This window comes from Ranitomeya variabilis, chromosome 1, assembly GCF_051348905.1.
Source record: "Ranitomeya variabilis isolate aRanVar5 chromosome 1, aRanVar5.hap1, whole genome shotgun sequence".
Lineage (NCBI taxonomy): Eukaryota > Metazoa > Chordata > Amphibia > Anura > Dendrobatidae > Ranitomeya > Ranitomeya variabilis.
In genome coordinates this window covers 170,228,791-170,246,022 of record NC_135232.1, presented here as the reverse complement: position 1 = coordinate 170,246,022, position 17,232 = coordinate 170,228,791, and the positions used below count along the sequence as shown (strand labels likewise).

Here is a 17,232-nt window from a genome sequence, read left to right as displayed (position 1 = left end):
CAAAAACAGAAAATCGCCCAGTTGGGTAAGGGTTAAGTAAATTAGGGAAAACCAAAAACATGCATCCTGTGTGAACAGAAGCCACAGTTTACAGAACCATTTGGGCCCAACTGCAACCTGAAAAAAATATAAAGTGTACAAAAACAGGTATTGGTTGATTTTCTGGCCATAATACGTAAGCTGGCAACCTGCGTCAAGGGTCCTTACACTTGCCAGTCCTACTCTAACATAAAAACCAGAAAAAGAGGAAAAAATCCTCCAATATTCAAGAAAAAACAAAAACAGGCAGAGATGCTTACCTGTCTAACTGGGCCATAATACCAGGGCTACCACTCGAAATTTTGGGGCCCCATACTGGCAAAATGTTCAGGGCCCCCTTGAGACTCCGCCCAGGCTCCACCCCAGCCCTGCCTCCACGCTCCACCCCTCGAACTGTCCACAGTCCCACGGCTCTTTCTTGGAAAATCTCCACTTCTCACCTATCACACATTGACAGTTCCCATCACCAGATCACACATATAGCTGGCAGCTTTTGTTTTGGCCAAAAGATTTTTAAAGCCACCAAAATGACAAGGTAGACACTTTTGGCCAGGCCCTACTCTACTGTAACCTATTAAATATTTGTTAAAATAAGCAATACAATTTAGGTATATTTTTATTTATTTTTCAATTTTTAAAATGACCTATAATACCACATACAAGGAACAAATACCACAGCACCATGACCAGATGACATATTACCACCAGTGATCGAATAATATCAAATACAAGGAACAAATACCGCTACACCATGACCAGACCACATATTACCACCACATAGTGACTGAATACTACAATACTGATCAGTAATAAAAACCCCCCACAATACTATCATTATCAGTGCCATTATACACAGGAGTTCTGTACTTAGTATGCAGTGTCTGTGTACAGGTAATACAGTGATCACTGGTGATATTATACACATTAGCTCTGTATATAGTGTATAGGTAATACAGTGATCACTGGTGACATTATACACAGGACCGCTGTATATAGTATACAGTGTATAGTGTCAGTGTATAGGTAACACACTGACTCACCAGTGACGCCTCTAGGTGAAGTCCTTCATCGTTCATCCAGCACAGACTGCCATCACTTCATCCAGCCAGGACTCGTCTCTGCAGGAAATAACACCGTTATCTCGAGTTCCGCTTACAGAACACATTACTTAATTTTCCCAACTTCTACATTACACCACATGAAGAAGGCGACATAGTATCACTCTACACAGTAACAGGACCGCCCCCCATTTAAAACAGTATACTAAAAAAATAAAATAAATACATCACTGCAGTAATAATATCCCTTAATTAGCCCCTATGGTAATAATATTCACCATCCTAGCCCCCATGTGTCTCATTCCTGGCGTCAGCCATATGTTCTCCCATCCTGCCCTCATGAGTATCCATTCTGCCCCATATGATCTCCCCATCCTGCCCCATCTGTCTCCATCGTATCCATCCTGCCCCATCTATCTCCAATCCTGCCCCCAGTGTCTCCAATCATGTCCGTATCTCCATTCTACCCCGTCTCCAATCATGCCCCCATGTCTGCAATCATGCCCCCTGTGTCTCCATTCTGCTCCATCTGTTTCCAATCCTGCCCCATTTGTCTCCAGTCATGCCCCAGTGTTTCCAGTCATGCCACCATGTCTTTCATCCTGCCCCCTGTGTCTCCAATCATGCCCCGTATCTCCATTCTGCCCCGTGTCCAGCATTTTGGCCCGTGTCCTGCTTGCTGCCCCTGTATCCAGCTTTCTGCCCCTGTGTCCAGCTCTGCCCGTGTCCAGCTCTCTGCCCGTGTCCAGCTCTCTGCCTGTGTCCAGCTTTCTGCCCCTGTGTCCAGCTTTCTGCCCCTGTGTCCAGCACACTGCCCCAATGTCCAGTTCTCTGCATCAGTGTTCAGCATTGTGCCCCAATGTCCAGCTTTCTGCCCCTGTGTCCAGCTTTCTGCCCGTGTCCAGCTTTCTGCCCGTGTCCAGCATTCTGCCCCTGTGTCCATCCATCTGCCCCTGTGTCCAGCATTCTGCCCCTGTGTCCAGCTTTCTGCCCGTGTCCAGCGTTCTGCTCCTGTGTCCAGCGTTCTGCCCCTGTGTCCAGCGTTCTGCCCATGTCCAGCTATCTGCCCGTGTCCAGCGTTCTGCTCCTGTGTCCAGCGTTCTGCCCCTGTGTCCAGCTTTCTGCCCCTATGTCCAGCTTTCTGCAAGTGTCCAGCTTTCTGCCCGTGTCCAGCTTTCTGCCCGTGTCCAGTATTCTGCCCGTGTCCAGCTTTCTGCCCGTGTCCAGCTTTCTGCTCCTGTGTCCAGCGTTCTGCTCCTGTGTCCAGCGTTCTGCCCGTGTCCAGCTTTCTGCCCCTATGTCCAGCTTTCTGCACCAGTGTCCAGCTTTCTGCACCAGTGTTCAGCGCTCTGCCCGTGTCCAGCATTCTGCCCATATCCAGCATTCTGCCCGTGTCCAGCATTGTGCCCATATCCAGCATTCTGCCCGTGTCCAGCATTCTGCCCGTGTCCAGCATTCTGCCCCTGTATCCAGCTTTCTGCCCATGTCCAGCATTCTCCCAGTGTCCAGCGTTCTGCCCGTGTCCAGCTTTCTGCCCCTGTGTTCAGCTTTCTGCCCCTGTGTCCAGCATTCTGACCGTGTCCATCATTCTGACCGTGTCCAGCATTCTGCCCCTGTGTCCAGCATTCTGCCCGTGTCCAGCTTTTTGACCCAATGCCCAGAGTTCTGCCCCTGTGTCCAGATTTTTGCCCCTGTGTCCAGCGTTCTGCCCGTGTCCATCTTTCTGCACCAGTGTCCAGCGTTCTGCCCCTGTGTCCAGCATTCTGCCCGTGTCCAGCGTTCTGCCTCTGTGTCCAGCGTTCTGCCTCTGTGTCCAGCTTTCTGCCCCTGTGTCCAGCTTTCTGCACCAGTGTCCAGCGTTCTGCACCAGTGTCCAGCGTTCTGCCCTTGTGTCCAGCGTTCTGCCTCTGTGTCCAGATTTCTGCCCGTGTCCAGCTTTCTGCACCAGTGTCCAGCGTTCTGCCCTTGTGTCCAGCGTTCTGCCCCTGTGTCCAGCTTTCTTCACCAGTGTCCAGCGTTCTGCCCCTGTGTCTAGCGTTCTGCCTCTGTGTCCAGCGTTCTGCCCCTGTGTCCAGCATTCTGCCCTGGGACCCCCGGATCGCCGCTCTCAATAATAAAAAAAAAAAATTCTTCTCACCTGACCGCGCTCCTGCGGCGGGCGAAGCTCTCTCCACGCAGCTGAAGCGCGCACTCGCCTGCGACTGACAATGACGTCAGACGCCGGCGACATGCACGCTGCGACTGACGTCAGCAGCCAGCCTCAGATTGGCTGGCAGCTGTTCACTATTGACGTGCGGGAATAGCGTTAAACAGCTGCAGCGCCGCTAAGGGCCCGGTTTAACCTGCGGCTGCTGGTAGGAGCCCGGTGAGCAGATGAGATGGGGCCCGATGCGGGCCTCTTCTGCCCACCGGGCCCCTTCTGCCCACCTGGCCCCATATCCAAGTCAGGGCAGTAATGCCCTGATGGCGGCCCTGCATAATACACTAACAGGGTACAGCGGAACCAAGTAAAATGGCAGCTGCACAGGTGCAATAATACCAAATGAGACAGCCAGTCTTCAGTCAGGGATTGGCCGTGAGGCACACCAGTACAATACTATCTGCTGCATCCTGTTAAGTAAATTAGGACCTCCCAGAAAGTCTATAGGCATGTAAAGTACTTTGAGGTATAAAATGATGTTTGCCCTTCCAGATGAAATTATAGAGTTTGGACTTTAGTTTTTTTTAGTTGTCCTGGATTGATAGGAATATGTAGGCTGCTTGCATTACAGAGCTAAAAATGTCTTCAATCGACTCCAAGAGGAACTCAGTGTTCTGCACATATTGTCCAGGAAAATGAAAGGCTTTTTAATTATGATATTCATGGCAATTTTTACTTATTTTTGGGAGAATTTCAGCAAATCCGGCACATTCGAATTTAAAAAGATCAGCTCATCTGAAAGCAGTATGAAGTAGGGGCAGAGACCGTGATTCAAGCTTATGGAGCATCTTATTGCAGCTAGGATACAATCAGTGTTTTATCTGCTGCAGATATACCAGTTATCTGAATGCTGAGCTGTGCACTGTGCGTAGGCAGCAAGCAGCCAATCAGTGGTAGGAGCAGGATTATAGAGAGCTTGTACATATGGATAACTACATGGCAGCAAGTTTACTTCTAGTGGTAATCTTCTGCTGACTAAAACTGTGATTTTCTCAAAACTACAGCAAATTGCCCTGTAAATGACCCACTGTTTGGATTAGGGTCTCTGCCCCTACATCTGTCACGTTATTGGTGGAGCAGAGCTGGAATCCATTGTCCAGAGGGGCACGAGTAGGGAAAAGCAAGTGCTAGTAGAAGTCCTTGGAGGTAGCAACATAAAATGTAGGAAACAACCTGAGATGAGTGGGAACAGTCTGGGTAAGACAGTGCTAGGAGCTGGAGACTGGAACTAGAGAAACAGCAAAGCACAATACTCAAGCCATGAGTTAAGTGTTGCAGGTGGCTTTACTAGGCCCAAACAGGAAACAAGATGGCTTCCACAGGTTCAGTATCTGCCATGTTAGCAGAGGGCGACTGCTGAACACAGCTGCAGCGTCCAGTGAAATGCAGCACAATTATCATGGTGAACAATAGCAGCCACTAGTGGTCAATCCGCAGAAGAACACCAGGATCTTGACATGCTGCTCTCAGATTCGGCAACAAAACATAGTGACAGATTCCCTTTAAGACAGAAGTGCAATGCAGATTACAGTGCAATACGGTTGTCACAAAATACCCACTGTATATAAAAACATAATTGGGATCCCAATCAATATAATCATAAATTGATCCATTGCTTACATTATTTTAACCAAGTATTACACAAAAGGGAAAAGTACGCTGACAATACTTGTAAACTGTGTAAGAAACAAGGGTAGATTTAATACATTTATCACAGGGTATGCAGATATTTAAGGGAACTGGGCAATCAGATCTCCATTTTGGTCTAGTCAGCAATTGTAAACTGTTCTCTGGATGAAAGACATAAAATGAGGAAGAAGATCTTAAGTAGCCGGCTTTACAGAGCAAAAGTGGATTTAGTTAGGAAACGGATAGGAAAAACATTGAATATTATGTCATATTCATTGTATGTAAGACAGCTATAAAATATGAGAAGGTGCGGCTTTGCTCTTCAGAACATTTTTATAATTGGGAGAAAATATGAAAAATGTAGTGGAGAACATTAAAACTTAAGGAAGAGGGATAAACAACCACCAAGACAACAGTTGTGTTTATTTTATTTGTTTTTTTTAATATTGTGTAATGTTACAAAAAAATTATCTGAACATTTGGAAATGGGTAGCAGTGGGGAAATTAGACGGATTGTTGTTTTTGTCTACTTTCTTTTCTTGTATTTGTACAGTATGTTTTGTATATTTAAATAAAGTTATAAAAAGTGACAACAAACAATCACAGCATTCCGCTGATGTCACAAATGACTGGATGATATAGAATACCCAGTCATCCAGAGTTCCGTTGAGGGTTTTTGTAGGCGTTTGTAGAGAGAGGAGCGTTGTGAGTGACTATTGCGAATATAATGAGAAAAAAGCGCTTAAGGCGTACTGAAGTTCTCTCTGACACCGAGGACAGCAGCGATGATGATGATTTCCATCAGGTGAGCATCACTTTTAGATTTTCAAATAATTAGAATACAATTGAGATAAAAAATCCCAGAAAAAGATGGTTGGACCAAAAATATAGCTCCAGAAAGAGGAAATATGGCGGGAGGAGTTTGGATCATGTTTGCAGAGTAAAGACCGCCCTCCGTTGTGGTATTTGTGACAATATGTCCATGTACAGGATACATAATAATATTGCATGAAGAAAAGCAAATGTCACCACCTTATCCACTTCCTAACCATAAGTATCCCGTATACCCGTTATACTCTGCACATGAAATAAGCGCAGCCCAATGGTAACCACATTCACACAGGCGTCTAACTGTATCTTACTGGAAAATGGACTAAGATAAATTAGAGATCTTCATGGTTATAGATTCTATCTGACATGTTTGCTATTTTTTACAGTCTCATCCGCGAAAGAGGCCAATACCGAGGTCTCCAAGCCAGGATAACACCAGAGGCTTCAATTCGGGCTCGACCCCGAGTATACCAGGTACTGTGCTCCGATCCAGTAAAGGTCCTGACATATTAAGGAGTTATAGTCATTGGGTGCAGAACACGTGCACATTGTGGTCAGGGCTTGGATTTAAGTCTTTTCCATGTCTACAGTAATGAATTCATATTAGCCATTTCTTTTTAACATTTGGTCAGGAATATTCCTGCGGCCATATTACAGTCAGACAGAAATGGGATATGGGGATTTCTTCTCATGGTGGCCATGCACAGTGCAGGTTACTGTAGCTGAATGTGATTGCCTGCCCCATGTACATATAGGGGTACACTGAATACTATATTACGGTGTATGTCTTTGATGTTGAGCCTCAGTCATTGCTATTACACTATTCTAATAAGAGATTTATATTGTGTTGCCCCCACAGATCTGACTTCACCACCTTCAGATCGTGATCCGGACAGTACCACCTGGTAAGACGCACGTCTCCTCCATTACTAGATACCTGAGGGGGATTAATGACTAATATGGCTCATATTCTTTTACATTTATTTTACAGCTCCGATGAGATCATTTTGATATTTGTTGATGATTCCAATAGAGCTGGAACGTCCACATCTAATAGTAAGTTATCATTTCTAAATACAATCCAGGGTTATGTAATTGTAGAAAGAACATTGAGTTTTCAGTTTTATCTCAGATCAGTTTCCAGATGTAATGATTGAAGGCAAATTATAAAAGGTTGTGTGCATATTTAAATTAAAGATACATTAAAAGGGTAATTCTATTTTAGCCATGCTGTATTGGTGTGGGTCCATGTCTGGGACACTTCCATGTTCGGAGAACAATATTTAAGTTCAGCATTTGGTCAGGAATATTCCTGCAGCCGCTCTAAATTCAGGCAGAAATGGGATTTGGAGATTTCTTCTCATGGTGGCCGTGCACAGTGCAGGTTACTGTAGCTGAAAGTGATCTTTTGTCCCATGTACATATCGGGGTATACTGGATACTTTAGTAGGATTTCCTTGATGTTGAGCCTCAGTCGCTGATATTACAATAGTCTAATAAGAGATTTATGTTGTGTTTCCCCCACAGATCTGACTTCACCACCTTCAGATCATATTCCGGACAGTACCACCTGGTAAGACACACGTCTCCTCCATTACTAGATACCTGATGGGGAATAATGACTAATGGTGACTCATATTCTGTTACATTTATGTCACAGCTCCGATGATGACATCATTGTGGATGATGGTGATTCCGATTCTGGTGAATCTTCCATATATAATAGTAAGTTATCATTTCTAGATACAATCCAGGGTTATATTGTTGTAGAAAGAACAATGTGTTTTCTGTATTGTCACAGATCAGTTTCCAAATCTAACAATTAAAATTATCGTCTTATCTGTACCTTTAACCCCTTCGGAAATGGTCAGTCGTTGTGCTTTTGTGATTTTTCTCCTTCTTCCTTGAGACATAAGTTTTTATATTTCCAACCACATTGCCCTATGAGGGCTTGTTTTTAACCCCTTCCCGACATTTGACGTACTATCCCGTCGAGGTGGGGTGGGCCCGTATGACCGCCGACGGGATAGTACGTCATCATCGATCAGCGGCGCTCACGGGGGGAGCGCGGCCGATCGCGGCCGGGTGTCAGCTGCATATCGCAGCTGACATCCGGCACTATGTGCCAGGAGCGGTCACGGACCGCCCCCGGCACATTAACCCCCGGCACACCGCGATCAAACATGATCGCAGTGTACCGGCGGTATAGGGAAGCATCGCGCAGGGAGGGGGCTCCCTGCGGGCTTCCCTGAGACCCCCGGAGCAACGCGATGTGATCGCGTTGCTCTGAGGGTCTCCTACCTCCCTCCTCGCCGCAGGTCCCGGATCCAAGATGGCCGCGGCATCCGGGTCCTGCAGGGAGGGAGGTGGCTTACCGAGTGTCTGCTCAGAGCAGACACTTGGAAAGCCTGCAGCCCTGCACAGCAGATCGTCGATCTGGCAGAGTGCTGTGCACACTGCCAGATCAATGATCTGTAATGTCCCCCCCTGGGACAAAGTAAAAAAGTAAAAAAAAAAATTTTCCACATGTGTAAAAAAAAATAAAAAAAAAATTCCTAAATAAATAATAATAAAAAAAATATATTATTCCCATAAATACATTTCTTTATCTAAATAAAAAAAACAAAACAATAAAAGTACACATATTTAGTATCGCCGCGTCCGTAACGACCCAACCTATAAAACTGCCCCACTAGTTAACCCCTTCAGTAAACACCGTAAGAAAAAAAAAAAAAAAACGAGGCAAAAAACAACGCTTTATTACCATACCGCCGAACAAAAAGTGGAATAACACACGATCAAAAAGACTGATATAAATATCCATGGTACCGCTGAAAACGTCATCTTGTCCCGCAAAAAAAAAGCCGCCATACAGCATCATCAGCAAAAAAATAAAAAAGTTATAGTCCTGAGAATAAAGCGATACCAAAATAATTATTTTTTCTATATTTTAGTTTTTATCGTATAAAAGCGCCAAAACATAAAAAAATGATATAAATGAGATATCGCTGTAATCGTACTGACCCGACGAATAAAACTGCTTTATCAATTTTACCAAACGCGGAACGGTATAAACGCCTCTCCCAAAAGAAATTCATGAATAGCAGGTTTTTGGTCATTCTGCCTCACAAAAATCAGAATAAAAAGCGATCAAAAATGGTCACGTGTCCGAAAATGTTACCAATAAAAACGTCAACTCGTCCCGCAAAAAACAAGACCTCACATGACTCTGTGGAGCAAAATGTGGAAAAATTATAGGTCTCAAAATGTGGAGACGCAAAAACTTTTTTGCTATAAAAAGCGTCGCTGGTTTCACACTTGCGTTTTTGTCTGCAGCGTTTTTTGCACAAAAAAACGCATGCGTTTTTTCCCTATATTTGACATTGAAAACGCATGCGGTTTTTTTGTACGCGTTTGGTCGCGTTTTCAAACGCATGCGGTTTTTTTCTGCATGCGTTCATTTTCAGAAATACAACCTGCAGTATTTTCTTGCGTTTTTAAGCACATGCGTTTGTTTGCGTTAAAAACGCATGCATTTTTATCGAAAAAAAAACAGAAAACACACTGAAAAGCCACCCACCACCATCAAGGTGATAAAGGGATCCAAACCCTAACCCTAACTCTACCCCTAACCTCACCCCTAACCGTTTAATGAACATTTTCTGACAGTCATAGTGCCACGTATTTCAGTGCCACGTATTTCAGTGCCACGTATTTCAGTGCCACATATTTCAGTGCCACGTATCACGTATTTCAGTGCCACGTGTTTCAGTGCCACGTATTTCAGTGCCACGTATTTCAGTGCCACATATTTCAGTGCCACGTATTTCAGTGCCACGTATTTTAGGGCCACGTATTTCAGTGCCACGTATTTCAGTGCCACGTGTTTCAGTGCCACGTGTTTCAGTGCCACGTGTTTCAGTGCCACGTATTTAAGTGCCACGTATTTAAGTGCCACGTATTTAAGTGCCACGTATTTCAGTGCCACGTATTTCAGTGCCACGTATCACGTATTTCAGTGCCACGTGTTTCAGTGCCACGTATTTAAGTGCCACGTATCACGTATTTCAGTGCCACGTATTTCAGTGCCACGTATTTCAGTGCCACGTATTTCAGTGCCACGTATTTCAGTGCCACGTATTTTAGTGACACGTATTTTAGTGACACGTATTTCAGTCACGTTTAGGGTTAGGGTGAGGGGTAGGGTTAGGGTTAGGGCTAGGGTTGGAGGTAAAGTTAGGGTTAGGGTTTGGATTACATTTACGTTTGGATTAGGGTTGGGATTAGAATTATGGGTGTGTCAGGGCTAGGGGTGTGGTTAGGGTTACCGTTGGGATTAGGGTTAGGGGTGTGTTTGGGTTAGGGTTTCAGGTAGAATTGGGGAGTTTCCACTGTCCAGGCACATCAGGGGCTCTCCAAGCGCGACATGGCGTCCAATCTCAATTCCAGCCAATTCTGCGTTGAAAAAGTAAAACAGTGCTCCTTCCCTTCCGAGCTCTCCCGTGCGCCCAAAAAGGGGTTTACCCCAACATATGTGTTATCAGCGTACTCGGGACAAATTGAACAACAACTTCTGGGGTCCAAGTTCTCTTGTTATCCTTAGGAAAATAAAAATTTGGGGGGCTAAAAATCATTTTTGTGGGAAAAAAAAGATGTTTTATTTTCACGGCTCTGCGTTATAAACTGTAGTGAAACACTTGGGGGTTCAAAGTTCTCACAACACATCTAGATAAGTTCCTTGGGAGGTCTAGTTTCCAATATGGGGTCACTTGTGGGGGGTTTGTACTGTTTGGGTACATCAGGGGCTCTGCAAATGCAACGTGACGCCTGCAGACCAATCCATTTAAGGCTGCATTCCAAATGGCGCTCCTTCCCTTCCGAGCTCTGTCATGCACCCAAACAGTGGTTCCCCCCCACATATGGGGTATCAGCGTACTCAGGACAAATTGGACAACAACTTTTGGGGTCTAATTTATCCTGTTACCCTTGTAAAAATACAAAACTGGGGGCTAAAAAATCATTTTTGTGAAAAAAAAAAAGAATTTTTATTTTCACGGCTTTGCGCTATAAACTTTAGTGAAACACTTGGGGGTTCAAAGTTCTCAAAACACATCTAGATAAGTTCCTTGGGAGGTCTAGTTTCCAATATGGGGTCACTTGTGGGGGGTTTGTACTGTTTGGGTACATCAGGGGCTCTGCAAATGCAACGTGACGGCTGCTGACCAATCCATTTAAGTCTGCATTCCAAATGGCGCTCCTTCCCTTCCGAGCTCTGTCATGCGCCCAAACAGTGGTTCCCCCCCACATATGGGGTATCAGCGTACTCAGGACAAATTGGAAAACAAATTTTGGGGTCCAATTTATTCTGTTACCCTTGTAAAAATACAAAGCTGGGTGCTAAAAAATCATTTTTGAGAAAAAAAATAAAAATTATTTTCACGGCTCTGCGTTATAATCTGTAGTGAAACACTTGGGGGTTCAAAGCTCTCAAAACACATCTAGATAAGATCCTTAGGGGGTCTACTTTCCAAAATGGTGTCACTTGTAGGGAGTTTCAATGTTTAGGCACATCAGGGGCTCTCCAAACGCAACATGGCGTCCCATCTCAATTCCAGTCAATTTTGCATTGAAAAGTCAAATGGCGCTCCTTCCCTTCCAAGCTCTGCCATGCGCCCAAACAATGGTTTACACCCACATATGGGGTATCAGCGTACTCAGGACAAATTGGCCAACATTTTTTGGGGTCCAATTTCTTCTCTTACCCTTGGGAAAATAAAAAATTGGGGGCGAAAAGATCATTTTTGTGAAAAAATATGATTTTTTATTTTTACGGCTCTGCATTATAAACTTCTGTGAAGCACTTGGTGGGTCAAAGTGCTCACCACACATCTAGATAAGTTCCTTAGGGGGTCTACTTTCCAAAATGGTGTCACTTGTAGGGAGTTTCAATGTTTAGGCACATCAGGGGCTCTCCAAACGCAACATGGCGTCCCATCTCAATTCCAGTCAATTTTGCATTGAAAAGTCAAATGGCGCTCCTTCCCTTCCAAGCTCTGCCATGCGCCCAAACAATGGTTTACACCCACATATGGGGTATCATCGTACTCAGGACAAATTGGCCAACATTTTTTGGGGTCCAATTTCTTCTCTTACCCTTGGGAAAATAAAAAATTGGGGGCGAAAAGATCATTTTTGTGAAAAAATATGATTTTTTATTTTTACGGCTCTGCATTATAAACTTCTGTGAAGCACTTGGTGGGTCAAAGTGCTCACCACACATCTAGATAAGTTCCTTAGGGGGTCTACTTTCCAAAATGGTGTCACTTGTAGGGAGTTTCAATGTTTAGGCACATCAGGGGCTCTCCAAACGCAACATGGCGTCCCATCTCAATTCCAGTCAATTTTGCATTGAAAAGTCAAATGGCGCTCCTTCCCTTCCAAGCTCTGCCATGCGCCCAAACAATGGTTTACACCCACATATGGGGTATCATCGTACTCAGGACAAATTGGCCAACATTTTTTGGGGTCCAATTTCTTCTCTTACCCTTGGGAAAATAAAAAATTGGGGGCGAAAAGATCATTTTTGTGAAAAAATATGATTTTTTATTTTTACGGCTCTGCATTATAAACTTCTGTGAAGCACTTGGTGGGTCAAAGTGCTCACCACACATCTAGATAAGTTCCTTAGGGGGTCTACTTTCCAAAATGGTGTCACTTGTAGGGAGTTTCAATGTTTAGGCACATCAGGGGCTCTCCAAACGCAACATGGCGTCCCATCTCAATTCCAGTCAATTTTGCATTGAAAAGTCAAATGGCGCTCCTTCCCTTCCAAGCTCTGCCATGCGCCCAAACAATGGTTTACACCCACATATGGGGTATCATCGTACTCAGGACAAATTGCACAACATTTTTTGGGGTCCAATTTCTTCTCTTACCCTTGGGAAAATAAAAAATTGGGGGCGAAAAGATCATTTTTGTGAAACAATATGATTTTTTATTTTTACGGCTCTGCATTATAAACTTCTGTGAAGCACTTGGTGGGTCAAAGTGCTCACCACACATCAAGATAAGTTCCTTAGGGGGTCTACTTTCCAAAATGGTGTCACTTGTAGGGGGTTTCAGTGTTTAGGCACATCAGGGGCTCTCCAAACGCAACATGGCGTCCCATCTCAATTCCAGTCAATTTTGCATTGAAAAGTCAAATGGCGCTCCTTTCCTTCCGAGCTCTGCCATACGCCCAAACAGTGGTTTACCCCCACATATGGGGTATCAGCGTACTCAGGACAAATTGTACAACAACTTTGGGGGTCCATTTTCTCCTGTTACCCTTGGTAAAATAAAACAAATTGGAGCTGAAATAAATTTTGTGTGAAAAAAAGTTAAATGTTCATTTTTATTTAAACATTCCAAAAATTCCTGTGAAACACCTGAAGGGTTAATAAACTTCTTGAATGTGGTTTTGAGCACCTTGAGGGGTGCAGTTTTTAGAATGGTGTCACACTTGGGTATTTTCTATCATATAGACCCCTCAAAATGACTTCAAATGAGATGTGGTCCCTAAAAAAAAATGGTGTTGTAAAAATGAGAAATTGCTGGTCAACTTTTAACCCTTATAACTCCGTCACAAAAAAAAATTTTGGTTCCAAAATTGTACTGATGTAAAGTAGACATGTGGGAAATGTTACTTATTAAGTATTTTGCGTGACATATGTCTGTGATTTAAGGGCATAAAAATTCAAAGTTGGAAAATTGCAAAATTTTCAAAATTTTCGCCAAATTTCCATTTTTTTCACAAATAAACGCAAGTTATATCGAATAAATTTTACCACTAACATGAAGTACAATATGTCACGAGAAAACAATGTCAGAATCGCCAAGATCCGTCAAAGCGTTCCAGAGTTATAGCCTCATAAAGGGACAGTGGTCAGAATTGTAAAAATTGGCCCGGTCATTAACGTGCAAACCACCCTTGGGGGTGAAGGGGTTAATGTGACGAGATGATCTTTTCAATGACCACATTCATATTACCATATAATACACTGAAAAATAGGAAAAATTCCAAGTGAGGGGAAATTGTGAAAAAAAAGCCACAATTCCAGATTTGTATTTTGCTTTGATTTTTATGGCATTCATTGCACAGTAAAATTAACGTGAAAATATAATTTTCCAGGTCAATATCATTATGTCCATACCAAACTGGCAAAGTTTTTCTAAGTGTTAACATTTTTCTCTGAAATTGTTACTAAATATATTTGCTTGTGTCGCCATTTTCAGAGATCTGTAACATTTTTATTTTGCTGTTGGTGGAGCTGTGTGAGGACTTGCTTTTTATCAGGAGAACTGATATTTTTGCTGATACTATTGATGTGGTCTGATCCAATATTCATAGTCTTATTAGCTCTCTACACTCCATATCTATAGACCCCTCTCTAGTACGGACCTGCATACTAACATGTCTGATTTTAGCCTTATAAAAATCATTTTCACTCTTTCATATTTCTGTACAGATGATTTACCATCTGATTGTGAGGAGAGCTCCACTACAGAGGAGAGGTGAGTTATACCGGACGCATCTATCTTTATATAAAACCAAGACCTCGGTAAGAAATATTTCCCGTGGATTCATATATGATTCCTTATCTTCCCCAGAACACAACTATGTAACATCTCCGGCTATATCCTGGAAGATATTATTTCTCCTACTTCCATCTACGTTACCCACTTCCAGGTAACTAAGGAAGAACTGGTGGAGCGACTGTACCATCTATACAACACGACAGTCTTCGAGAATAAGGTATCTTAGCATTGGTATCTGGGTGACACGTGACTTATCCATTATCTCCTCCTTCAAACGGTCATTTCTATGACTGACGTTCTGAAGAGCATACTAACCCCTTTGTCATGATTCTGACACTTAGCTATTGAATATCTCAGGTAAAAGTCCCTTAGTTTGGTAAATTATGTCACCCTCTTCTTATCTGTGGGATGAGAGGAGACCTTACATGAGCCACCATGCAGAGACAAAGAAATAAGCAACATTTGGCTTGAAGGTCACAGGGTTTTCACACACACACACATATATATATACTGTATATATATATATATATATATATATATATATATATATATATATATATAAAACATTTTGTTGGCATCTGGACAATCTTGAAAAAGTGTATTTTTGTTCTCTCATTTTGCACTTCTCCATAGACCCCAGGCTCCATACAAGGAGAGCAGTGCTGGAAGTCACGCATTAGAGTTAGTTTGTTAGATTGGGGTCAAAGAGTTTCCAGGTTTAATGGAATTTGTTTCCTCTATTCTAGCTCCCTGAGAAAATGGACATTGTGTGGAATAAGAGGCTGACGAAAGCATCCGGTCAATGCCGTCACACAGAGCAGAACAGCCAACGTTTCTCAGTTATTGAGCTTTCTGATAAAGTCTGTGATTCTGCAGGTAGGTTTCATGTCACGTCCATCCTGCGGCTTCATAAGACAACCTGTATGCAGGGCACAAAGCTGCTACTTGCAATGTAATACATCTTATATCAAGCAGGGTGTACTTAGATTTTCTCATGTCTGTATAAACTCTTATTTCAGAGCGACTACGATCCGTGCTTGTGCACGAGATGTGCCATGCTGCCTGCTGGATAATCGATGGTGAAGACAGAGACAACCATGGCCCATTATGGCAGGCTTACACAAGAAGGGTAAATGATATCCACCCTGAGCTGCCAGAAGTGACGATGTATCACAGTTATACCATCAACTATAATTACAAATACCAATGTTCCCTGTGTGATAACAAGTAAGTAGATTGTATGATTCATCGTGTCATGAAACACAATCGCTGTGAAGAGAAGTCAGTCCGGTTCTGTTGGTATAAGGTTTTAGTACTTTACTACTATCAGAGCGGACCGACGTCTGGGGGCTGTAGGGATTAGGACGTTACATATTATATTTTCTGTCCAGGGATCAGTTTTTAATATATGGTTTCAATTTGTTCTTTTTATTGTTACCCATAGTATTAACCAACATTCACTCCAGTCTGGTAACCAATATTCCTCCTCTCTTTGTAGATTCGGCCGTTTTCGACAGATAGCTCTGAATAAATGTTATTGCCGTCGCTGTGGATGCCGATTACTTCAACTGTCCACCAGCTAAACATGTAACTATTCTCCAGAATATTTAGTCTGTAACTATGCTTCATTATAATTTAAAATTCAGATACCTTCATATATTTTTGCCCGAGTAATAACACAATGAGTATCTGTGTTCACCACCAGCACCAGCAATTAGCAGCAAACACTCAGATTCCATCCTCATAGGTTACCAGATAAATACTGGATACATTTTCCATGACTTGCTGGATATGTAATGATTGGCAATTCCCATCATATCTAGAATGCTTTTGCAAATCTCCTTTAATTTTAAGTTTAGCTGAATGTATTTTTTTTTTTATATTTTCAGGTTCACTATTTGATTATTGACACGTATGTAAATATCGGCACCTCATCTACCTGTGATGGAGGTAACAAATAATCCTCCACTATTGTCAGCAATCAATAAAACGTTATTGTAAAAATATTGAGAATCCTGAGTATCTAATTTAGTCTCTTATAGCCTTATATTATTTAAAGTTTAAATACCTTTGTTTATTTTGCCTTTGTTTTCACCGTGTAGAAAGACAACGAGTGAATGTCTTCATCACAAGTAATGGCAAGCAAACATTCAGAATCCACCAATTCTGATTCACACAAAGCTTCAAACATGAATTTTCCAGGTAAATATTTCTGTGTATAATACAATATTGTTATAATTTCATGTCCATGTGAACTAGTGAGGTGATAGACAGCAATAAAATAATAAAGTTACCTTTGCTTTAGTTTGCTACATTTGATAACAAGTATATGTTTTCAATTTTATAAAAATGTTTTTTAAATTGTTTTCAGATTAATGAGAAATGCGCCTTATCACTTCTATACAAGCACGACGCATGGTTGTTCTGGAAAAAAGAGGCGAATATCTGCACCGGCCTACGCTGAGAACATTATCAGATAGAGTTTCCTTGACCCAGACATTCTCCACATGTTTATGTTTCAAAGCGGTGACGACCCAGCATTAGATGGACAATAGTAGTCATATATTGCTTTGTTTTTGTTTGTTTTTCCCATTCTGGGCTAAATATAAAAACCATTCAAAAATGAATATCTTAGATCCTTATAGCTTCAAACTTTTGTTCTACAAATCGAAGGCTTTTGCTAAACATATCACAATCAATGTTGTCTAGTTCTAACATTTGATAGTTGGACTATATTTATAATTATACAGTATAAACAAATATGCATTTTTAAAATACATTTCAGAATAACCAGAAACACCATCCAAACTTGATGAGTTGCATAACATATCCCTAACCAAGTGTGTTCCTGAGATACCTTAACCCCTTAGTGACAGAGCCAATTTGGTACTTAATGAC

The 17,232-nt window shown here is 42.4% G+C and overlaps 1 protein-coding gene and 1 long non-coding RNA gene across 2 annotated transcripts; both read left to right on the top strand.

Moving 5' to 3' along the window:
* The first annotated feature begins 5,607 nt into the window (after positions 1-5,607).
* On the top strand, positions 5,608-6,649 carry LOC143793807 (uncharacterized). Its single transcript, XR_013220272.1, has 3 exons — positions 5,608-5,731; positions 6,144-6,231; positions 6,617-6,649. It is a non-coding gene; the product is annotated as an uncharacterized LOC143793807 (long non-coding RNA).
* A 67-nt stretch (positions 6,650-6,716) lies between these two features.
* LOC143793798 (germ cell nuclear acidic protein-like) lies at positions 6,717-16,839 on the top strand. Its single transcript, XM_077280782.1, has 11 exons — positions 6,717-6,813; positions 7,285-7,330; positions 7,418-7,482; positions 14,265-14,310; positions 14,407-14,551; positions 15,081-15,210; positions 15,354-15,561; positions 15,833-15,921; positions 16,224-16,284; positions 16,437-16,536; positions 16,706-16,839. The coding sequence occupies exons 1-8, from the start codon at positions 6,717-6,719 to the stop codon at positions 15,915-15,917; spliced, it is 822 nt and encodes a 273-aa protein (XP_077136897.1). The 3' UTR covers positions 15,918-15,921; positions 16,224-16,284; positions 16,437-16,536; positions 16,706-16,839.
* Positions 16,840-17,232: the final 393 nt, after the last annotated feature.

Bases quoted from the DNA above. Each gene is read 5' to 3' on its own strand.
- LOC143793798 (XM_077280782.1), top strand. From the start codon at position 6,717: ATGGCTCATATTCTTTTACATTTATTTTACAGCTCCGATGAGATCATT. The intron at 14,552-15,080 runs GTATCTTAGCAT...CCTCTATTCTAG, and splicing joins CGACAGTCTTCGAGAATAAG to CTCCCTGAGAAAATGGACAT. The intron at 15,562-15,832 runs GTAAGTAGATTG...CTCTCTTTGTAG, and splicing joins TGTTCCCTGTGTGATAACAA to ATTCGGCCGTTTTCGACAGA.